Raw genomic sequence first — 25805 nt, 5'->3', positions numbered from 1 at the left:
TGAGATAATCATGTAATTTTTGTTTATTAGATTGTTGATATGGTTAATTATGTAGATGGTTTTCCTAATGTTGAACCATCCTTGCATTCCTGGTATAAATCTCACTTGATCATGGTGGATGATCCTCTTGATCACTTGCTGGAGTCTCTTTGCTATTATTCTATTTAAAATTTTTGCATCTATGTTCATTTGCGAGATTGGTCTGTAGTTTTTTTTTTTCTCTGTTTTTGATCTTCCTGGCTTTGGAATCAGTACCATATTTGTGTCATGAAAGGAATTTGATAGGACTCCTTCTTTGCTTATTATATCAAATAATATGAATAGTATTGGGATTAGTTGCTCTATGAATGTCTGATAGAATTCACTTGTGAATCCATCAGGCCCTGGCGATTTTTTCTTAGGGAGTTCTTTGATGGCTTGTTCAATTTCTTTTTCTGATATGGGATTATTTAGGTATTCTATTTCTTCTGCTGTTAATCTAGGCAATTTATATTTTTGTAAATATTCATCAATATCTCTTAGATTGCTATATTTATTGCCATCTAATTGGGCAAAATAGTTTTTAATGATTGGCTTAACTTCCTCTTCATTAGAGGTGAGGTCTCCCTTTTCATCTTTGATACTGTCAATTTGGTTTTATTCTTTCCTTTTTTTATTAGATTGACCAGTACTTTGTCTATTTTATCTGTTTTTTCAAAGTACCAGCTTCTAGTCTTATTTATTAATTCAATAGTTCTTTTACTTTCAATTTTATTAATTTCTCCCTTGATTTTTAGTATTTCTAATTTAGTTTTCATTTGGGGATTTTTAATTTGCTTACTTTCTAATTTTTAAAATTGCATGCCCAATTCATTAATCTCTGCCCTCCACAATTTGTTAATATATGCACTCAACGATATAAATTTCCCTCTGAGTACTGCCTTGGCTGCATTCCACAGAGTTTGGTAGGATGTCTCTTCATTGTCATTCTCTTCAATGAAATTGTTGATTGTTTCTATGATTTCTTCTTTGACTAGCTGGTTTTGGAGAATCATATTATTTAATTTCCAATTAGTTTTTGATTTGCCTGTCCATGTGCCCTTACTAATTATTATTTTCATTGCATTGTGATCTGAGAAGGTTACATTTAATATTTCTGCTCTGTAGCATTTATTTGCAATGTTTCTATGCCCTATTACATGGTCAATCTTTGTGAATGTACCATGTGCAGCTGAAAAGAAGGCGTATTCCTTTTTGTTCTTATTTATTTTTCTCCACATATCTATTAAATCCAATTTTTCTAGGACTTCATTCATCTCTCTTACCTCTTTCTTATTTATTTTTTGGTTTGATTTATCTAGATCTGAAAGAGGGATATTTAGATCTCCCACTAATATGGTTTTACTATCTATTTCCTTCTTGAGATCTGCCAGTTTTTCTTTTACAAATTTGGATGCTATGCCATTTGGTTCATACATATTGAGCAATGTTATTTCCTCATTGTCTGTACTGCCTTTAATCTGGATGTAATGACCTTCCCTGTCTTTTTTAATCATAACTATTTTTACTTTGACTTTGTCAGAAATCATAATTGCCTCTCCTGTCTTCTTTTTCTCATTTGAGGCCCAAAGGATTTTCTCAAGCCTTTTACCTTAAACCTGTGTATGTCCACCTGCCTCATATGTGTTTCTTGTAGACAATGTATGGTAAGATTTTGGTTTCTAATCCACTCTGCCATTTGCTTCCTTTTTATGGGCGAGTTCATCCCATTCACATTCAGAGTTATAATTATCAGTTGTGTATTAGCTGACATTTTGCTATCCTCTCCTAGTTCTACCCCTTCTTCTTACACTATTTCCTTTTAAACCAGTGGTTTGCTTTATGCCAGTAACCCTTGTCCCCTTCCTTGATTTACTTCCCTTTCTACCCCCTCCCTTATTATTCGCCTCTTTTTATTTTTAAGGCCTAATGAATTCCCTCTCCTTTTTCCTCCCCTCCCTTTTTTGACCTCCCCATTCCCCTGCTCCCCTTGGTTTATCCCTTCTGATTTTCTCAGTAGGGTTAGATAGAATTTTATATCCCAATGGATAAAATTACTCTTCCCTCTCAGGGTTAATTACACTGAGAGTAAGGTTTAAATATTACCTCTTAATGCTCTCTTCTTCTCCTTCTTGTAATAGTATTCATCCCTTCCCCTTCCAATGCCCTCTTTGTTTATAATAGAATATCCAATTTTTCTTATTCATTCAAGTTTCTCTTGGTGTCCTCTACTATTCACCACCCTCTTTCCACCCCCATATCATCTGAGACCATTTAGTATTCTAACCTCTCCCTATGAATAATTCTCCTAATTACTATAATAGTGAATACTATAATAGTGACTAGAATTCCTTATAGAGAATTATATATAACATTTCTCCACATAGGAATACAGATAATTAGATCATATTGAAGCCCTTAAAGAGGCAAATTTTAAAAAATATGAGTTTTCTTTTTTCCCCCTCTCTTTCTTATTTACCTTTTTATGTTTCTCTTGATTTTTGTGGTTGAATATCGAACTTTCCATTTAGTCCTGGTCTTTTCTGTGCAAATACTTGGAAATCTTCTATCTTGTTGAATGCCCATACTTTCCCCTTTAAGTATATAGTCAGTTTTGATGGGTAGTTGATCTTTGGTTGTAGACCCAGTTCTCTTACCTTTCTGAATATCATATTCCAAGTCTTGCAGTCTTTTAGTGTGGAGGCTGACAGATCCTGTGTGATCCTGATTGGTGCTCCTTGATATCTGAATTGTCTCTTTCTGGCTTCTTGTAAAATTTTTTCTTTTACTTGGAAGCTCTTGAGTTTGGCTATTATATTCCTATAGGTTGTCTTTTCAGTGTTTAGTGTAGAGGGTGATCTATGGATCCTTTCAATGTCTATATTGTCTTCTTGTTGTAGAACTTCAGGGCAATTTTGCTGAATAATTTCTTTTTGTATGGAGTCCAAATTTCTATTAATTTCTGCTTTTTCAGAAAGACCAATGATTCTCTGATTCCCTCTTCTAGACCTGTTTTCTTGGTTTGTAACTTTCTCATTGAGATATTTCATGTTTCTTTCTATTTTATCAGTCTTTTGACTTTGTTTTATTTGTTCTTGCTGTCTTGACAGATCATTAGTTTCTAATTGCTCAATTCTAGCCTTTAGGGACTGGTTTTCCTATTCAATCTTTCAATCTGGTCATTTCTGGTGTTCAATTTGCTTATCAGTTCATTTGATTTTTGAGCCTCACTTTCCAATTGCAAAATTCTGCCTTTTAAACTGTTTTTTTTTTCTTGCCAGATCTCTTCCATCTTTCTCATCATCTCAGATTTGAACTCTTCAATAGCTTGTGGCCAGTTTTCATTATTTTGGGAAGGTTTGGATATGATTACTTGTTTGTTCTCCTCTGCTGTTTGCTCTTTTGTCTGGATTTTCTCTGTGTAAAAGTTGTCGAGTGTTACAGATTTCTTCTTGATGATCTTTCTCTTTTGGGGTTCTTGTCTCTGGCTTGCCATTGTTAGCCGTGCACCCTCTCAGGTTTATTCTCACACTCAGGGTCTGTTTGAGCTCTTTAGGCTCCTGAGGTCTGAGGTCTAATTGTTCTCAGGGTCAAGCCTCCTGGTGGTCCCCTTGCTTGTTCCTCTGCCTGAGGCTCCTTTAACAGTCTCAGGGCGCTGCTTCCACAGTTGTGCACCTTTGTGCACTGGGTCCCCACTCAAGGTCCTCGCCTGCGGTCAAGATCTGAGTCTTCGCCTGCTCTCACGATTCGTGTCTGGTCTTGTGTCCATGCCCGCACTCGTGCCTGCACTCAGGGTCTGTGTTCAAAGTCTGAGTGTTCTTTAGCCTTTTGGGGTCTTAAATTTTGCTGTTCTCAGGAGCAGGCCCTGCTGACCCCAGGTAGCTGCCAAGGACTTAATGCATGCCCCAAACTTGCTCTAACTTTTGTGCGCTGCCTTTGGCACTGTAGGTGGTGTGTGGTGGGGGACGGTGTTGCTCAGCTCGCATTTTAATGAGAGCTGTTTCACCCCTTTATAGCATGGAAATGCCTCTATTCCACGAACCTCCAAAGCTGCGCCCTGTTGTGTGGTCCCTTCACTCCTCTGGATTTATTTTTTTGTTTTCCTGAGGAGTCCTATATGTTTCGGTTAGGAGAGGTTATGCAGCTGCTTTTTACTTTGCCGCTATCTTAACCAGGAAGTCTCCATTCTACTTTTTATGACACTCTTCTTCTTTGGATTTTTTTTTTTTGGAGTCTTTTTCCAGTACATCAGTTCTGATTTTGAAGAAGCTTATTTCTTCATTGGATTTTTGTACCTCTTTTCCAGACCAATTTTATTTTTTAAGCTGTTCTTTTCTTTTTGCATTACTTTCATCTTTTTCATATTTTTCTTCAACCTGTCGTATTTGATTTTTGAATTTCTTTTTGTGTTCTTCCAGAGCATGCAGCCAATTTCAAGGCTTTTTTGTAGTTTTACATGTTGATTCTTGGATCTCATCATCCCCTGTTGGTTCTGTTCTTTTATCTTTTTTCCCATAGAAATTTTTGATGGTCATATGTTTCGTTGGCTATTTGCTCATCTTCCCACTCTTTTTTTGCCTTTTACCTGAGAACTTCTAAAAGCTGTTTGCTGATTCTTTATCCTCTGCTGACCTTTGCCCTGGGGCTGTCTTCAATGCAGCTTGCCACTGAGACTTGAAAGGGTCCAGCCGGATGACCTCTCTGCAGATTGTGCTAGTGCCAGGACCCATGACCTTAAGGGGTGAGCCTGAGGTGCTCCCTTGATAGTATAGCCCCTATCCCTGGTAACACAATTTGGTCCATGCCCAGGTTTGGACTTTGCAGCATTTGGTGGGGGGTAGAGGGTGGACAAGCCAGCACTTTGTTTGGGTTTTTGCTTCTTTATTCCCCATATACCTTTAAATTAAACTCTTACTGCCTTTTAACTTGTTTTCAGATTGAGGACCTCTCACTCATCTTGCTTTGAAGGATAGTCAGAGCAGTTTCAACTTTTGCTACTACTAAGCCTCCATCTTGGCTCCACCTCTCCCCCAAAATATTTTAGACACTACATAGTTAAATTGCTATACAATACATGTATCTCTTTCAACTCAGTGCTATATTGAAGAGCCACATATAAGCTCACTTTAAGTGAAAAGAGGAAATTATATATAGATATGAAATGAAAAAAAATTCCATTTTCCTCAAGTAATAGTCAAACAAAATAACTGCTTCAGTTTCTTCAAATTTTTTTTGGTCATTTAAATAGAATGGACTTTCAAATTTCAGCAAATAAATTAATGAACAAAAGGATTTATTTAAAATCTTCTTTTGTGCCAGGCAAGATGTTAGTCACTAGAAATACAGGTACAAAAATAAAACTGTTCCTGTTTTTGTGGAGCTTACACAATAGAAGAAAATAATAACTACATGGGATTGGTGGCTAGGGAAGCTGTTTTTTTTTTGTCTTTTGATTTTGAAGAGGAATAGTGACATAAAAAGACGATGAATTGGATTTAAGTGAGAGAGTTGCAGAAGTTGTCAGCCTTAATCTCTCTTCCAGTCATTGAAGTCCAAGACAAAATACAAGAGGAAGGAAACTTTCAATGGCATGGAATGCAATGTATGACCTGCATGGATTTGAATTATGGATTTGAGGCCTGTTGGTTACCTTCAACTTGGTTTAGCTTATCTGCTGAGATGGTTTTACTAGAGTGTGGCCACAGCACATGGTGTAGCTTCTTAGAGCCACAGATGAGAGTTAAGTGATAGCCACTAAGGATTGATGAATGGCTCTGAAAAGGGCTTGGCAAGCCCTCTCACCAGAGGTGCTAGGCCTCCTTGAATACTCTATGTATCTTGGGGAAGCACGGAAACTTCAATGAATGGAGCCATAAGATAGTCTACCTTCATTCTATTTCCAGAAGCAGTATTAGTTGTTGTGATTACTGTTCCCAGAAGTGAAACCTAGGAGTGGGTGTGTGAGAGATGTTTAAAGGGAAAAGGCAGATGGCAAAAGTATGAATGTATAAATGTTACATATGGTCTGGGGCTGATTAATTATAGTGATTTAAATGAATTTATATTTGCTAGTATAAATTTTCTTTCATTGTAACAAAATTATATGTTTAGGATTTCTGTTTTTCTGCATTTGTCAGATTTTTATGACCCAATATATGATCAGTTTTTCCAAAGATGCCAGCGTGGCTGAAAAATATGCAGATTCCTTTTGGTTCCTATTTAGTAATTGCAAGAGAGTAATCATATTTTAATTTTCCTAAATTTCAAATTATTGTTTCTTAAATTACTTTATTTTTTTTGCCCAAAGGGATTTTATTGGAATCTCCGTAATTGTTTTACTCTCCATTTCTCATTGCCATTCAATTTTTCCATTAAACATTTAGATATACTCACCAGTGCTTATATATTAAGTATTGTCTCATAATCTTTGATGACTTCATTTATTTATTTTTAACAAATGGCAAAAATTTATTTATATATACACAAATTCTAGCTATAGGCAGTAATTGACTTTAGAAACCAGAATATTTAGCAGAATGTTTATCAATATAGTTCAAATTTCAGAAAAGGATGTAGAAAATCAGATAAGGTTAAAAAACAAAAGCAGGGAAATTAACAGTTTATATCATAACAAGAAGAGAAAAAATAACATTTTTTTAGTTCAGGGTGGAATTAAAATTCAACTACTGTTCTAAAAAATTTGGGATACTATTTTTTGCTGTAGAAGTCATAATATTTCTTATTTCAAACTAAAATTATAATACAAAACATGGCATATGTTAAGCTTATATTACAGTAAAGTCAATTAGATAATAATGTTTGAGTCAAGGTAAATATCAAATTGTTTTATATATTTTCCATGCTATAACAAAGACAACTAGGTGGCACAGTAGATAGAATGCCAGGTCTGGAGTCAAGAAGACCTGAGTTCAAATTTGACCTCAGATACTTAATGCCTATGTGACCCTGGGCAAGTCCCTTAACCCTTTTTACCTCAGTTTCCTCATCTATAAAATGAACTGGAGAAGGACATGGCAAATAACTCCAATATCTTTGCCAAGAAAATTCCAAATGGCGTTATGAAAAGTCAGACATGACTGAAATGACTCAGTGACCAACAACAGTGATGTCAAAAGTTAAAACAAGAAATGAAGTCTCCATACAAACAAAAATTTATAGGGTGATATTTTCTCAGTTTAAACTACAGTTAAAAAGAAATTTTTATTTTTGGAATTTATTTAATAGTGCAAATGAGAACCACCTGTCCAGCCTTTGATTAGAAATGTTTAATGTGCAATATAATGTCCTGATAATTTGATATCAGTATTTGGCAGTACTTCTCTGGGTAAAAATTTTTTCAAAGATGAAATATATAAAATCTCATTATAGATCAGCATTAATTGATGAGCAATCAATTTTGATGATAAGGAATACTAACTTTGAATTATTAAGTAAAATAATTTCTTCCCCAAAGAATTCTATTTTTCTTATTAGTAGACCTGTATTACAAAAATTGTACTCAATGTTATATTTTGAATTTTGTGGATTAAAGTTGTTTCTCTCTTATTAATATAAATATTGTGTTACATATAAGCAATAGCCTTGATTTTGTCTTGTGGTTCACAAAGCTTAAATTATTTATTATCTGACCTTTTCCAGAAAATGTTTGCTGACTCTTAATTAAATCATAAGTCTATAATCCTTTACAATTGAAACTATTTGTGTACATTTCAGTTTCTCTTCTCTTTCTCTTTTTTAATTTTAGAAATATTTTTCCAAGTTTCATTTTCTTTCCCTCCCCCTTTCTCCTCCCAGATCCAATAAGCATTTCCCCTGGGTTATACAAATGCTGTCACTTATACTTATTTACATATTATTCATTTTTGCAATAGAGCAATCTTTTAAAACCATAACCCCAAATCATATATACATATAAACAGAGGGTAAGTCATTTGTTTTTCTTCTGTTTCTGCTCCCACAGTTTTTTCTCTCAATGTGGATAACATTCTTTCTCATAAGTCTCTTAGGATTGTCTTGTATTAGTGAAGTCCATTACATTGGATTGTTCCACAATGTGTTTCACTTTCTGTGTTTAACGTTCTCTTGGTTCTGCTCATTTCACTCTGCATCAGTTCTGGAGATCTTTCCATTTCATATAGAAATCTTCCAGTTCATCATTTCTTACACCACAATAGTATTCTATAACCTTCATATACCACAGTTTGTTCAGACATTTCCCAATTGAGGGATACCCTCTCCCCCCTCCCCATTTTTCAATTTTTTGTCACCACAAAGAGTGTGGTTATGAATATTTTTGTACAAACATTTTTCTTTATTATCTCTTTAGATCACTACTAGTGACTTAGGTGTATTAAGATTAAAAATAATAAAGGCTGGTATAATAATATAAATTAGTATTTTAATTAAAGCCATGCTGATAGATAAAGTCATTAGACCACGCGCTTGTAAGAATTCAAAACTGCCGCCTCCATTTTGTTACCTCTCATCTCTCCCCGAGCCTGCTAGCCAAGAGGAGAGCTAAAGAGCTAAAAAGGATTTACTTTCGGATTTCCTCTCATTTTAAACTGTTCTCTGTGTGGTGACGCAGACGTCCCCACGTCCAAAATACCAGAACCAGAAACCTGTTGGACCATGGGAAATGTAGTTTGATAGTTCCCACGTGTCCATAGAAAATATATATACTTTTAGATGGCATTTCCCCAATTTCACTTTTACAATTCCCCCTGAGGTCCGGCAAAAAAAAGGTTAGCCCTTTTTCTTCGCTGGACCTGTAAAAATAGACAACTTCTAGATTTTCAGGAATTTGGGGATAAAAGAAATAGGTGAACGAATGGATAAAATTAGCTGCATTGATAAAAAACCAATTTGGGGGCAGTCCCCTATTGGTATAACAGTGTACAATTAGAACAATATATACAACTCAATTTCAACTCCCCATAAATTCAGTTAACTGCACCCCAAAGTTCAAATTTGGTCTCCATGGTACAGTGAAGGCTTTTCAGACATCTTCATGGTATCTTCACCAAACAGGTTCGTCGTCTGGATTCTGGGGAGATGGCAAGATCCTTATCCTGAAATTATTCTCAAAAGAATTTAAACTTTACGTTATAGATTACAAAACAAACATTTTTAAGATTTATACAATTCCCCCTGAAATTACTCCTAAAAGGGTTAAATATACAAATATTTTTTTACATTATCGAATTTTAAAAAAACAACACACATCCCATCCCCCTGAGGGAAAAAACACACCTTTTTTTCTTGAAAAGGGTACCTAAGGTCAGCTAAGGATGAGTGGCTGAGTCCGGGGGTTATATGAAATCAATTGGCAAAATACAAAGAATAAAATTCAAGAAAAAAGAAGAAAAAATTAACTTGTGAATGAAATATAAAATGTGCAAAAAATGTAGGGAAAATAAACTTAGACCTTTGAATGAAGGTCTAATTAAAGTGAATTCAGCAGTGTGCAATTACCCATTCAGGGCCAGGACTAAAGGAAATGTCTCTCTCTGATCTGATATACCATCAGCTTTTCAGGGAAGTGAGCCAAATAAATAACCAATCTTAGGTGCTTTCTAGGAATCTTAAAACCTCTTACCAGTTCTAATAGATTTTTCTTATTATTTGGGAGTTACAATAAAATCATAAACAGAATTAATCTAGTGGCCACAAACTTCATTAACTTAAAATGATTCAGTGCAACAGGAAAATCAATGAAATAAGCAAGATTAATTTACAAAACTAATTAGCAAAATACAGTAAGATATAGTCTCTTTAAAACAGAAATAAAACCCATTCAGTTCCGAGGTTTAAAAGTTCGAGTTCTGCTGAGTTTAAGGGTTTTTTTTTTTTTTAATTTCAAAGGTCAAAGTTCTGAGCAGGTATGGGGGTGAATAGGCCTCCCCTAAGTTCAGTTTTTAATAATCGCAAAAGTTTGAATAGGCCATGCGCCCGAGAGGTTCAGACGCTAGGTCCACGTGGGCTCGGAGTTAGAGAAAAGCTTAGGTCAGTTTTGTAGAAAATACCACATGTAGAGCTTGTGTGGGTGGGGGTTGCCTAAATTAGGTCTTTAGAGAAACACGTGGAGGGCTAGAATGCAGGCCATTACCAAGGGAGGGTAGTGGAAATATATTACCTAAGCCTAAGCAGTAGCGGCAGAAGTCCCCGAAAATCTCTGCAAAACCAGCAGCTGGGGGTCATTGCTGTTGGGGCTTGGGGTTCTGGGCTCAGAACAGGACTAGTAGGACTAGCAGCACCAGCGAGTCAGGATCGGAGATCACAGGCATTGGAACGCTGGCAGGCTTATAGTCAGGAAGTGGTAGGAAAGGAGATCAGGTCTGGAGTCAGGAGATCAGCGGCAGAGGCACACTGGCTGGGCTCTGGCATTTTAGTTTTAAAGCCAAAAGCCAGAATCGGCTGTCCTGACCTCCCAAGGTGGTTTGGGCTGGACTGGCTGGCTGAGTCCCACCTGAGGCAAAAACGTGCTGTTGCTTTTAGCAAAAGCATGGCAAGGAAAGCCACTTTCCTTTTTAAAAAAGTGCTTAAAAGAGCTGAGCCAGGCCAAAAAGAAAGCATGGAAGATTGAAAGTTCAAATTTCGACTGTGTGGTTGCCATAATTATTAAGATTAAAAATAATAAAGCCTGGTATAATAATATAAATTAGTATTTTAATTAAAGCCATGCTGATAGATAAAGTCATTAGACCATGCGCTTGTAAGAATTCAAAACTGCCACCTCCATTTTGTTTCCTCTTGTCTTTCCCCGAGCCTGCTAGCCAAGAGGAGAGCTAAAGAACTTAAAAAAAAAGAGCTAAAAAGGATTTACTTTTGGATTTCCTCTCATTTTAAATTGTTCTCTGTGTGGTGACACAGACGTCCCCACGCCCAAAGAACCAGAACCGGAAACCCGTTGGACCACGGGAAATGTAGTTTGATAGTTCCCACGCGTCCATAGAAAATATATATACTTTTAGATGGCATTTCCCCAATTTCACTTTTACAGGTGTAAGATTTTAGTCTTGCTCTCTACTTGTTCTAAATGAGCACACTCATGATTGCCTTATCTTGGAGCTCTTCCCTTGAGCTTTAGGGGAAAAGATCCAGGCCCCACCTTAGTACAGTCTGTCACCCCAGACTGTGAACTATGTCCTCATCCCAAGCCCAGGCTGGGACTCTTACCTTCGCTTAGCCCACTTCAGCCTAGACTGCCCTAGGCTGGGATTGTGGACTTCTCCACAAGTTTGAAATTTCAAGGGTGTGAATTGGCTTGGATCACTGTTTGCCTGGGCAGGATCTCAGGATCTGAATGTTAGCTTGGGCTTAAGGTCCCAAGCCTGGGAAAGCAGATGTGGGGTTGGGGGTGTTTGACTTCCTTTTGGCTTGCTCTTCACTCCTTGTTATAATCTTGCTGATTGTGCTCTCTTTTCAGTCCAGTGTTCTAGATGTCCTCTGTCTACCTTTTGGGTTTTTCTTTTCTTGAAAGTTGTTTTATTCTTTCTCCTTGTTGGTTCTTTGACTCCTGTATTTGTTTTGTGGTGATATTTAAATGTTGGTTGGAGAGGATATTCATGGTGATTCTGGAGCTGTTCTAGTTTACTCCTCCATCTTGGCTCCACCACTGGAAGTCTCTCTTTTCTCTTGCATTTCCATTTTACAGTGTCTACTTAGGTCTAATTTTTCTAAGAACAAAATTCTTTGAAATTTTTTATTTCATCAAAAACATATCTTTTTACCCATTAGAGCAGGGGTTGGCAACCTTTTTGGCCATGAGAGCCATAAACGCCACATTTTTTAAAATGTAATTTCGTGCGAGCCGTACAGTGCTCACAGTGCACACCCCTGTAACAGTGCATGCTCTTGTAACAGCGCCTGAAAAAAAAATTGACTTTATGACTCCTGCAGAAAGAGCCATATCTGGCCCTCAAAAGAGCCAGATATGGCTTGAGAGCCATACGTTGCTGACCCCTGCATTAGAGGATCATAATAAATTTTGCTAAATAATTAATGCTTGGTTCTAAGCCTTTATCTTTTGTCTTTTAGTATATTGTATCCCAGCCTATCTTATCCTTCATGATGGCATCTGCCAAGGGTTTTGTAATCTTTAATTACTTCTTCGTACTTAAAATTTTTATTTTTGGCTGCTTGAATTATTTTTTTCTATAAGAAGCTTTTTGTTTTTACTATGCTAGTCTTTAGAGTTTTTATTTTGGGGTTTCTTTCAAGAGCTGACTAGTGGATTCTTTTATTTTCTTTTTGTGCTTAAGGAGATCTGGGCTATTTTCATTCATGATTTCTTGAACTTTGCTATATATATTTTTCAGTTAGTCTCATTTTTTGATGAAAGAGTGGTGGTGTTTTACCCACTAAATAGAGGTCCCTTAGTGTGAATTTAGGTTTGGATCAGTGATGACCCAAATAATGGTTTTGGCCTAGTTTGTAGAGCCAGGGGTCAGCTACAGCAGTCTTCTGTAAGTTTAACACAAAATCTGACTGCGGTTTGATGTTATTCAAATAAACAATTTTTACTTTATAAATATAAATAGTAGGATGGGCAGAGGTCCAGGGTAAAAGGAGTTTCCTAAGCTACCAGGTTATAGCTCCTCTTACTCAGATACTGGTCTGCAAGGACCTGCTTGGTCCCAACACCATTGGGCTACTCTTTTTACTCTATGTGTCTAAACCCTTCTAGATACCTAAAATCTGACTAGCTTGCTCACAAATTCAGAACAGTTCAGATTATAAGGTTTTAGCTAGAAGCCAACAAGCTTAAGCTGAGAGTGGTCTGGCTTGGGGTATGGCAGACAGATTCTGTCCAGGCAACTTCTCTCGCTCACACTGAACTGGGTTTCAGCACTAAAATGAGATCAGGATGAGGGTTGTGATCAGGTAAAGAGTCTCTGGATTCCTGGATTTTCTCAGGTAAGTCCAGAGCTCAGCCAAACCCCTGTAACCGATCAAAATGGCCCTCGGGAGTTCTTCCTTTTCCCCCATTCACAGCATCCCAAGACAAAAGCGCCCCCTGGACACTCTGTCTTCCTTATCCTTCCCTCTCATTCTGGAATGTGACCCCAAATGGTTCCAGGCATGTTGTTGACTGCCTTTGCAAACAGTCTCTTCTACAAGGTTCTTGCATGCTTTTCCCCCAAAGTCTTTTGCAAGTTTGTCTTTGTCTGTTTTATTTTAACACTCTCCCTTTTTCACAGATGAGAAACCTCCCAAATGGTGATTTCTTATTCCCAAAATCAGTATCTGTGATTTTTTTCAAATAACAGATTTAGTACAATCTTTTGTTTGTTGTTTGTTGTATGTTGTTTGTTGTATGTCTGTTCTGTTCCACGGATCTACCTTTCTATTTCTTAGCCAATACCTGATAGTTTTGATAATTACTGCTTTACAATACAATTTACAATCTGGAATTGCTAGATCTTCTTTATTCCTTTTTTCCCCCTATTAATTCCTTTGATATTCTTGATCTTTTATCCTTCCAAATGGATTTTATTATTTTTCCTGATTTGTTAAAATAATTTTTTAGTAATTTAATTGGGATGGCATTGAAAAGTTAAATTAGATAGGGTTGTCATTTTAATTCTGCCCATCCATGAACAAATAATATTTCTCCAATTACTTAGCTCTGACTTTATTCATGTAAAAAGTGTTTTATAATCATGTTCATATAGTTCCTGGGTTGGTTTTTGCAGGTATACTCCCAGGTATTTTATTTTGTCTGTGATTATTTTAAGTGGAGAATATATTTCTATCTCTTCCTGCAAAGCTTTGTTAGCAATATATAAAAATGCTAATAATTTATGTAGATTTATTTTATATGCTGCTACTTTGCTCAAATTATTGATAGTATCAACTAACTTTATATTTAAATTTCTAGAATTTTCCATGTAAAGCCATCATGTCATTGTGAAAATCAAATGTAATTTTTTTTTAACCCTTGTATGTATTGTCTCATAGGTGGAAGATTGGTAAGGGTGGGCAATGGGGGTCAAGTGACTTGCCCAGGGTCACACAGCTGGTAAGTGGCTGAGGCCGGGTTTGAACCTAGGACCTCCTGTCTCTAGGCCTGACTCTCACTCCACTGAGCTACCCAGCTGCCCCCTCAAATGTAATTTTGATTAAAACAGAGTTAGTTTTATTACTACCTCTTTGCCCATGATGATTCTTTAAATTTCTTTTTCTTCTTTTATAGCTATTTCTATCATTTCTAATACTATGTTAAGTAATATTGGTGATAATAGATGTCTTATTTCCTCCTGTTCTTCTTGGGAAGGCTTCTAACTTCTCCACATTATAGATAATACTTATTGATGGTTTTAGGTAGATACTTCATATCATTTTAAGGGAAACATCCCTTTATGCTTTACAAGTGATGTTAGTAAGAATGACTTGTATTTTGTCAAAGGCTCTTCTTGTATCTGTTGATATAATCATATGGTTTTAGTTTTGTTATTGATGTTATCATTTCTGTTGACAATTATTCTTATATTATAAAACCATCCCCGTCTTCCTGGTTTAAATTCTGTTTGGTCACAATGTATAATCTTTGTGACATATTGTTGTAGTCTCCTAGCTAGTATTTTGTTAAGGATTTTTGCATCCATATCCATTAATGAGATTGAGCTATACTTTTCTTTTTTTTGTTTTTGTTTAGGTATCAGCACCATATTTTGTTGCATAAAAGAAGTTTTGTAAAATTACTTCTTTACCTATTATTTCATATAATTTGTTTAATTAGAATTAGTTGGTCCTTAAATGTTTGGTAGAATTCACTTGTAAATCCATCTGATTCTAATGCTTTTTTGGGAGGAGAGAAACTTGTGTTTCTTTTTCTAAAATAGATTTATTTAGACATTCTGTTTTTTTGCTCTTAATAGTCTAGGCAGTTAATTGTTTCGTAAGCATTCTTCTATTTCTCTTTCATTGTTAAATTTGTTTTCATATAATTGAGCAAAATAACTCCTAATAGTTGCTTTAATGTTATCTCTTCATTGGTCGTATATTTACCCTTTTTGTCTTTAATGCAAGTGATTTGGTTTTCTTCTTTCTTTTTTTTTTTAACAGATTAATCAATGGTTTATCACATTTGTCGATTTAAAAAATAAAGCCAAGTCCTTCATTTATTTACTGATTCAATGATTTTCTTACATTCAATTTTTAAGATTTCTAATCTGGTATTTAGAATTTAGGAATTAAAGCTCCTCACTATTATTGTTATCTTTTTCTGTTTTGTTATCTCTTTCTGTCGCTGAGTCATTTAATTTTTTTCTTTAAAAATTTTGGATGCTGTAATATTTGGTGCATTATAGATAATTGGTCAATATAGGTAAAAGAGATATATAAATTGATAGTGCTTCATTATCAATGGTACCTTATAATATAATTCCCTCTTTATCTCTGGATTATATATATTTTAGCTTTAAGCATCAGCTGAGGCAGAGTATATTCTGTTCTAGCCTGTTATTTTTACTCTATATGTATCTCTCATTTTTAAGTATGTTTCTTGTAAACAATATATTGTTGGGTTCTGATTTTTGAGACATTCTGCTATCTTTTTATTTTATGGATGAATTCATACCATTCACATCCAGAAACTAGCATTTATTAAGACTTTATTTATACCAGCAGGAAAAAATGTCGTTGCTTCTCAAGGAGTTTATATTCTATTTGAGGAATGGGAATAAGCATTCAGTAATGATAGCCACAATTTTAGAATTCTTGGGATTTAGAGAGGTAGAAGTTGTTAACCATGTTGGAATGATTCAGGTATATTTTCAATATCCTTAGGGGTTGGCTTCTGGGTAGAGATCTCTCAGATCATTAGACAGCTTTGGGGAATGGACCAGTGGTAGCAGCCAGTGGAATTTCATTTTTTTTCCTTCTTCTACCAGCAGCCCAGACCAGGCTAGGAGACAGTCTCTTGATGGAATGGTGTTTCTCTGTCCTCCAGGAATACATTTATAGTAGACATTAATAAATTCTTGATTAATAAAACTTGTCCAGAATAACACATGAAACCTCAACTGATTAAATGCTTATTATTTATAAATCACAATATATTAGAGAAATATGAAATGAAAAATAACAGTCAAGTTATAAGGAAACTTAAATTTTAATTGTTCAAGAACATATATACATAAATTCAAAATTCATAATTAGGAAAATGCCTAGAATTGGTGGAGGAGTAATTAGCCAGATTGTTCAAGAACGTTTACAAGTAAATTTTGTTATACTTTTATTCCTCAGTTACTATTACTCCATGAGAGCTATTCTCAAAATTGAGTAAGAAGACATTTTACAAAATTATTCTCATGAGAAAATGTTTCTGATAGCTAAACCATGAAAGGATATTTTGAAGAAAGAAAACAGTATGCCAATATTATTTTTGAGTATTGATTTTTAAACTATAGATAAAATCCTGATGATAATACCATGAGATATCCAAAAATTATTGTATATCTAGTTGTGTTCATATTAGGTATTAGAGAATTGTTCATAATTTGGAAAATCATATTATAAACAAAAATATTGAAAATCAGTCTTGTATTTTGGGTAGTACTAAACTCCCAAAGGAGATATTTTATAGATCTAACAAAACAATAAAAATTCATTTAAAAGATTTAAAATCTCAAAGGAATAATTAGGGAAAAGGGGAGAATTGTACTTCTTGATTTAAAATAACATTATAAATTAACTATCCTATCCTAAAAATGTGCTTATTAGTTAAAAATAGAATAAAGATGAAACAATTAACATTTTACTGTTCAGTTAACTTAAAAATATTTATTGCTCGGGAATGGACTCATTATTTGACTGGAAACCACTCTTGACATTTAATCCTAATTAGTGTCTGTCATATCAAAGGCCACAATGTATTTGTAATATATATATATTATATGCAATATATAAAATATATATATATATATAAACTATCCCAGGATGAGGGACCTCTTCCAATTGAAGGGGACTTGTACTTTTTTCTGGAGAATATGGGGCAAGAACTTAAGGCCTAGGTAACTGGCAGGATAAAAGGAATAAGAAATAACTGGAGAGGGGCAACTTGAATTATATCCAAATACTATTTGTTCATATCAGGTAAATTGAGGTTGGATCCAGATACTGTTAGACTGCAGAGCCATTTCCCCTTCTTAGCATGTCATTGATTTCTTTTAAAGATGGCTTCTGGGAGTAGGAACATCTGACCCTTGTAATCATGGGTCTGATGACAAAGTTTTTGACTGCCATTCTTAAAATTTTTTTAACCTTACCTTATGTTTTATAATCAGTACTGGATATTAATTCTAAGGCATAAGAGTGGTAAGGCTAGGCAACTGGGGTTAAATGACTTGCCCAATGTCACATGGCTAGTGTAACAAATAAAAAGGGGTCTGGCCAGAAATAAGCATTTATTAATAAAAAGAAAGAGATGAGACAGAGAGAGATTGAGATTGAGATTTCCCTCAAAGAAGATTACCCTGAATAGAATCAATTTTCCATTTGGCTGGCTAAGGCCCTATCTCCTGTAATAAGGGAATAAAGCAAGTGTGTGGGGTTTATGGGTCCCTAAGTCAGTAGGTGGGAAAGGAGGGTACAATGATGGAGATAGGAAATTGAGGTGGTAGGAGATGTAAGGGAACGACTGAGTTTAGATGATGAAGTAGAATGAGCAGCAAGGGGAGAGGATGAGGTAGTTGGGCAGGCAGCTATAGCTGGGAGACACAGGCTTGAGACAGAGGACACTGAAGGGAAACAGACTGAACCCTGTCAGCTAGGAGGGACATTTCTATAGACAAAAGGTTAGGGCCAGTCAGAAATGGTTTGAAACTAACTAGAGGGCTTTCTAGTCAGTTTCTCAAGTTCACAAAGGAAGTGTCCTAAGGCTCTTCCCTGTCTGTGAAATAGAAGGGCTTCTCAGAGGAAGTATAGAGATCACCACTTCCTCCAAGATGGACGCCTCCAACTCCCCTCAGGACCCAAAGAGAAACTATTCCTTTCTCTCCTTATCCCTCTTTTATCATTCAATCAATGATTTAGCAAAAGGTTTGATTAAATGACAACAGGGTTTATTAAGTTTCAGGGTTGATTATAAAGGGCAGAGGGATACAAGGTTTCTCTAACAACCGCCTAGGGAGAAGCTTCAGGTGGGGGAGGGACACAGGAATGGGAGACTGAGAAAGGGCCTGCCCTCACTCATTCCCAGGAGGTTTGTTGCCTTTAAGGTTAAGGAAGTTATATACAACAAATCAGGAGATAATTTGTATCAAGGGTAAGCCCTATCTTTTTTTTATCTATGGGGAAAACCTAAGTCTTCAAAGTTTGATTGCTACCACCCAAATCCACCCTTCTCCCCTAACCCACAGGAAATTAGGAAAGGAAATGGTGATTGAAATAGGGAAGGTCAGGAAGATCCAGAGGCATTAGCTAAGCTACAAATCTCAAGAGAAAAGGCACAGATTCAAGTCCAGGTTTTAGCCCCAAGACTGAGCTCAGTTGACCCTTCTGCTCTGACCGAGCCTCCAGAATCAACTGCCACTAGTCAGGGTTCTAAACCCTCTCAACTGCCAGAAATTCTGCAGTTAGCCTTTTGCAGGGTTGATTGCATCTCTGCACTACACTACACTCATAATTACATTTTAAAGTCCCACTAGATTCTCCCTCAATAGCTCACAGGGACATTAGGCCATTCAATGTGACATTACTGTTGGGATGGAAATATTTTCCTTCACACACTAGGAAATTTCCAAGGCTAGATTTGATCTCAGGTCCTCCCAACTCCAGATGGCATTCTATCCACTGTGCTACCTAGATGCCCCAATTACTGTTATTTTTTTATTTTATTTTTTTTTAAACCCTTGTACTTCGGTGTATTGTCTCATAGGTGGAAGATTGGTAAGGGTGGGCAATGGGGGTCAAGTGACTTGCCCAGGGTCACACAGCTGGGAAGTGGCTGAGGCCGGGTTTGAACCTAGGACCTCCTGTCTCTAGGCCTGACTCTCACTCCACTGAGCTACCCAGCTGCCCTACTGTTATTTTTTAAGACCCTTTTTCCAGGTTAAAGTGTCCGATGTCTGGGAACTGTTTTATAGTTGAATATAGCCCAGCAGATTTGATGTAATATTGACTTTTTTTGTAGTGAAACATGGATCCTCATGAAAAAGGCAGTGATTGAGACATATCTATAAGAGATAAGAATATGTTCTGTGAGAGCCAAAGCTCACCCAGAAATCCCTCTTGAACAGGAAGCTTGTTTGCCTCTAGAGTTAAATTTATTCAGATTCCTACTGTGTCTGTTCCAATCCCCTGCTGGAATTTGGGTGTGGGATACCTTTTGAACAGACAATTCTAGTAAAGTTCTAACTAAAAAGTGGAATCAAATTACCCCTGAGGCAGGTTGGTCATAAGGTGTGGAGAGTGGATTGAGGGACATCTCACTTGGAAATTCAGTAGTAGGTTCCACTTCTCTCCCAACTGACTACAATGGAAATTCATCTGTAAGGGGACCATATATGCACCACTTTCTATCTTAGCTACTTAATAAGAGCAAAAAGACCTTGTCCATTTAATTGAGTTAACTCACTATGCAAAAGTAAGTACTCCACAATCTACTTACATTGGTAAAAATTTTGCTGCAGAGAATATCTCTGAATTGGTTCCATTAGACCACAACATCAGAAGCCATTGTTCCACTGTGTCTTCAGGTTGGCCTTTAAACTTCTGCAATTTTCCTAGTTCTTTGGTTGTGGAAGGAGAACAAGCCTCTACTTGTTTCATGAATTAAATCATGCTCCTGGGGGAGAATAATATAAGCCACAACCTATGTTTTATTTTCATTTCCTATTTCATTCTCTTGTCTCATAATCTTGATGTCTGTGATATGTAGAACATTTTGCAGCTAAATATCTGGGTTCCATTAGTTTGTAAGCTCCTCGAGGGCATGAGCTACCTTCTTATTAATTAAGTATTCAGCACAGTGCCTGACACATAATAAATGGTTAATAAATATTGATTGGATTATTGGAATTTTCCATTTGCAGACTATTGTTTTTTGCTCTGTTTAGCATTACGCCTTTTGCTTGAGCTTTTTCCAACTCCCATCAGCTGCCCTTCTGCTTTTTTTATCTTTATTTAGTGTAGAACTTTTTCTTTAGTTGCTAAATATCATTTTTTTTATTTCTGTCACAGTCAATTTGATAGGTGTGACAGGTACCTTAGGGTTGTTTTAATTTGCATTTCTTTAATCAGTAGTGAGTTAGAGCATTGATTTCTTTATCCAAAAACTGCCTGCTCATATCCTTTTAACATGGATCAATTGGGGCATTACTTGTATTCTTATTTATACATTTGATCCAGCCTTCTATATATTTGAGGAATGAGACTTTTATCAGAGATACTTGATATAAAATCTCCCCCCCCCCCAGCTTTCTAATATCCTTCTAATCTTGGCTGCATTGGTTTTGTTTGTACAAAAACTTAAATTTAACATAATCCAAATTATTCATTTTACATCTCAGAATGTTTTTTTCTTGTTTGATTATATCTCTTGTGCATAGATCTGACAGGTAAACTATTCCATGTTCCTAAATTTGCTCATGATATTACACTTTATATCTAAATCATGTACCCATTTAGACCTTTAATTGCTATATAGTGTGAGGTGTTGGTCTATATCTAGTTTCTGCCAAAATGCTTTACAGTTTTCCCAGCAGATATTGTCAGATGATTTCTTGTCCCCAAAGTCTGAATCTGAATTTATCAAAAAAAGAGTATTTGTATATATATTTGTATGCATGTACATATACTGTGTTTTCCTACAATATATTGAATATCTATTCTACTAATCCACTACACTGTTTCTTTGCCAGTAGCAGATTGGTTTTGATGATTATAGCTTTGTAATGCATTTTAAGACCTGGTATAGGTAGGCTACCTTCCTTCACATTTTTTCCATTAATTCCCTTGATATTTTTGACCTTTTGTTTTTCCTTAGGATCTCCTGTAATCTTCTGAGCTTTTGTTTGACCCACTTAGGGTGTGAGAATCTCCAAAGTTTACTTCTGCAGTTTGCCCCCAAGGCCTGCAGCTAGCTTTCTAGACTATACTCCCTTCTTATCCCAGTGAGGCAGCCCTTTCCTGTTAACCACCCAAACTGTCTTTGGTAGAATGTTGGTTGACCTTGTCTTTTTGTTGGTTTTGCTGATCCAAAATTTGTTTTAAGACTTTATTTTAAAGTTGTTTGGAGGGAAATGTGGGCAAGGTTTGATGAGTCTTTAACTCACCTTATTGGCTTCTCCCCAAGGATTCTTAAATAGGATAGACTTCTTAGTTTGCCCTTATCTTCAAGAGAGAAGATGCCTCTCAGTAGGGCAGGTTATGGTGACTCACTTGGCCATAGGACAGGTCTCTTTTGTACCTATCTGTATGTTTCAATCTGCATTCATAATTCCTCAGTGCTCTTTTTGGAAGCAGATAGCATTTTTCATCATGGATCCTTGTACCAGTTCTCAATTTTTCCACATCTACTATAGGAATTGTCCATTTTCTTTTCTGTCATATTACCCAATCTGATAGGTGTAAGAATGGTGTCTTAGAGTTTAAAAATTTTTATTTATCTAATTATTATTGATTTTTTAGAACATTTTTTGCTGTGTCTATTGATAGCTGTGATTGCTTTTGAAAACTGTCTATTTATATCTTTTAACCATTAATCATTTGGGAAATGACTAATTTTTACAAATTTGGCTTAGTTCCCTATATATTTAACAAATTAGACCTTTATCAAAGAAACTTGCTTTACCTCTGCTTTTCTAATTCCTCAAGATGGATATACACAAGCTATTCTTCAAACAACATTTCTACTGCAAGATATAATATTCTCTTAGTTCTGTCCATTCATTCTTCATAATTTCATTGTGTCTTTCCAGGCTTTAAATCATTCACAATTATATGTCACAATTTGTTTAGCTTTTCTCCAGTTGATATGGACATCCCTTCAATTTCCAGTTCTTTGCCACCACACAGAGAGCTGCCACAAATATTTTTGAACATATAACTTCTTTTCCTTTTTCCCTATTACTGTAGGAAATAAACCTAATAGTGGTATTGCTGGGTCAAAAAAGGTAGACACAGTTTTATAACTCTTGGAACATAATTCCAGATTGCTCTGGTTGGATCAGTTCACATTTCCACCAATAGTGTTTTAGTATCCCCTCTGTTTTTTTTTTTGTCATTTTGGCCTTTTATAATGATAGGTGTGAGATGATATCTCAAAGTTGTTTTGATTTGCATTTCTTTTACTGTTTCTTAGAATTTGAACCCCATCAATTTATGCTTCCTCCAAGTTCTATTGGGAAAGATCTGAGATGGAAATTGATAAGATTTTCTCCTCATTTGTTTAGTCCTTTCAGTTGTGTTCAACTCTTTGTGACTCCATTTGAGATTTTCTTAGCAAGTTTTGGAGTGGTTTGCCTTTTCTCTCTATAGCTCATTTTATTATGAGGAGCTGAGTATTAGTTGAGGTTAAGTGACTTGCCCAGGTTCACACAGCTAGTATATTCCTGAGATCACTTTTGAACTCAGATCTTCTTGACTGCAGACTTGGTGCTCTATCCACTGAGCTATCTAGCTGCCTTGATGCTCAACGAGTTCATTATAAATGGGTTAGGCCCTTGGCAGAGGCCCAGAATATTGCCTTTGGGAATACCTGGAGTTGGGGAATAAGGGAGATGGCTGATGACCCTTGAAATGAGACTGAGCAGAGTTCATATTGGTAGGCAGAGATTCAGAAGAAAATAGTGTGAAAACCTTAACTGACTAAGACAGCATAGTCAGCAGTGTCAAAGAGGTCAAGAAGGATGAGGACTGAAAAAAGATCAGATTTGGTAAATACAAAAATATTGATAACTTTGGACAAAGCAATTTAGGTTGAGTGATGAGGTTGGAAGCCATTTTTCTAAGAATTTGGGAATGAGAGGCCAGGAAGTGGAGGCAATGAGAAAAGATAATTTTTTTTCTAGGGTTTCCTATCCTATCGCTGTCCTGTTTTGTCCTACTTCTCTCAACTCATGTGAGTTTGAAGTCTATTTTTTAAAAACTAGTTATTTATTGAATAACATTTCTAGCTTTCTTTTCTTAATACAAACTTGTATTCATATAGTACTTTTAGCTGCAAAGTTACATATATATGTAATATACCATATATCATTTGAGACACAACAACCCAGGTGAAAGATATAAATTATAAATTATTAAGATAGATAAAAAATTAAAATGCTTTTTAAAAATGGAAACTTTTGTTTTACTTTTTGCATGCCCTTTCCTTGCCGCAAAATTTAAATCTTTATACTTCTATGTGACTCAACATTAATATATTTTTTCTTAGTTGACCCTCTGTTAAAAGAAAAAGTTTAGTGTGTTGCTTATGTCGATTTGTTTTAATTTCTAATGAAATATATTCCTCTATTATATTCCTTATTTATGTTCTTCATACTTATTACATTTTATTTGTAGTTAATACCACATTTTATAGAAAATAGGTTTCACTTTTAGAAGGCACAAATGCACAAAAAAGAGAAGTTCTAAAAATGGGAAGCTAATAATTTTTATTAATGCTACTTAGTCATTGATAAGAGAATTTATGCCATAATTTATTTAATGCATGTATTGAATGCAGCAGTCTTAAAACTATATATGAACAAATGCATATGAAGTATTTTACCTTTTAAAAAGCTATTATAATACAAAATTTGTTTGCGTGTACATATGATACATGTTATGTATGTCTTTTGTAGGTGCTGACCTTAAGGAAAGAGCCCAAATGAATTTAAGTGAAGTTAGTTCTTTTGTCTCCAAATCAAGGACAGTAATTAATGAAATGGGTGAGTAAACTCATGGAAGATGAAATTAAAGATCAGATTAAAAAAGCAGCAAAATATTTGAGTAAGTCTTCTCTACATAAGAGTTTAGCCAAAGGTATCATTATGATTGCTATTTTTAAACTGTATTTAGTATAGTTTGTTTTGGAAAATATGGTTTGTATGTATGTATGTATGTATGTGTATTTAATTAATCTGGAAGGGTTTTGATAAAAGAAGAAACCAAATTGTCACTGAATAATAGCTTTAGATTTGTAGACCTAAATTAAAGGCTACTACCAGAGTAGCAATAATAAAGGGTCTTTAATTGAAACAAAAAGATTGCAATCTGGAGAGAGGGACCCATAGCACTGGGATGCTGTGTACTCAGTATAGGCAGAAGGAAGCAAAGAGAATAATCTCCTGGGAGACACTGCCCAGAGAAGCTATTGCTCCATATAACAGAAGAAGAGAGAAACTGGGGGAGGTGGGTGGAGATGGGGAAAGGGAAAGAGTGGTAAAAGCCCTCAGACAATTTGTAGTTCTGGGAATAGGGCAAAATCTGGCCTTAGTCAATATCTACATTCAATAGGTTGAAAGATCTTTGAATTGATTGCCTATTATGACCTCTTCATTTTATTGATGAGAAAACTGAGGCTCAAAGAAATTACTCATTAGAGGTAATAGAGGTAGTAATTTGCAGAGCTAGGATTTTAATTGAGTCCTTTAACTACCTCTTTCTTTTGTCACATGATGTCCATTTAAAAAATTAGTTTCATTCAGCAAAACTAGTTAATTGACATAGTCAAGATCCTCTTTTTGCTTCTTTTTTTGTTCCCAGTGCTTAGCACAGTGCCTGGCACATAGTAGGTACTTATAAATAGTAATTGCTTGATTGCTTAATCGACCCAGATCTTCTGACTTCAGTATTTGGTATACATTCCTTTCTTTGTACTACAATGCCCCTATGTTAATGGTACCATTTCACTGTGCCTTCTCCAGACATCATAACAGGGAAGAATGGGAAGAGATAAGATTCAGAACCTCTAAGTCACATTGTTTTTCAGCTGCCAACAATGGACCCCTCCCACAATTTCTACAAAGGGTAGGGGTAGGTATCTTCTCAATTTTTTTATTTTTAACATTACTTTAGAAAAAAATTGAGTTCCAAATTCTCTCCTTCCAGTGCCCCCACCCCCAATGAGAAGGCAAGTAATATAATAGCAATTAGACATGTGAAGTCATGCAAAATATTTCCATATTAGCCATGTTGAAAAAAAAGCAAGAAAAATAAAGTGAAAAAAGTAGGTTTCATTCTACACTTGGATGATATTTTTCATTATTATTCCTTTGTATTTGTCTTCATCAGAGTATTGAAAGGAAGGGATTTATTTAAGTTGTGAAGGGTCAGAGATGAAAATAGAGAAGTGTGCTGAATGCAGCAAAAGGAATGTGAAAGGAAGCTTGGAATTCTCAGTGGGGGGTTCTGAGTTCCAACTGGCTAGAACTGACAGTTGGGGACCAGAGTGATGAGTTTGTGGACGAAGACACAGCTCCTAAACTGAGCTCTCACCTGATCCAGTTGGAAAACTATCCATATTGACTATTCTGGTTCTCGTTGTTCCTGAGTGATCCTAGAAAGCTGATTTACATCTACTGACTCCCAAGAAGCAATTAATACAGAAATAGACTTTGACTTCTGAGTCACCTCAGGTGGGCTCAGCCTACAGACTGTTGTGGCTAGGTCACTTCTGTCACCATCTTCTTGATAAAGAATCTTATCTCCGACTTCAACTTAAATGACTAATTGGATGGGCTTAGCATAGATTATTTAGACAGGGAGATTGGGACTAGGCAGAGAGGGACTCAGTACAGGTCCAACTCAGTTGGGCACCAAAGAGGTCTGTGAAG

At 35.8% G+C, this 25805-nt stretch overlaps 1 protein-coding gene across 1 annotated transcript in view; it reads left to right on the top strand.

Moving 5' to 3' along the window:
* Positions 1–25805, top strand: part of AUH (AU RNA binding methylglutaconyl-CoA hydratase) — a 204839-nt gene that overhangs the window by 37675 nt on the left and 141359 nt on the right. Inside the window, exon 4 of the mRNA XM_044662349.1 lies at positions 23832–23918. Coding sequence (XP_044518284.1) covers positions 23832–23918 — 87 coding nt within the window. The remainder of the gene's footprint in view (positions 1–23831; positions 23919–25805) is intronic.

The sequence above is a fragment of the Gracilinanus agilis genome, chromosome 1 (genome assembly GCF_016433145.1).
Source record: "Gracilinanus agilis isolate LMUSP501 chromosome 1, AgileGrace, whole genome shotgun sequence".
Lineage (NCBI taxonomy): Eukaryota > Metazoa > Chordata > Mammalia > Didelphimorphia > Didelphidae > Gracilinanus > Gracilinanus agilis.
Note: the sequence above shows the minus strand (reverse complement) of the source record. Positions and strands in the feature narration are given on the sequence as shown.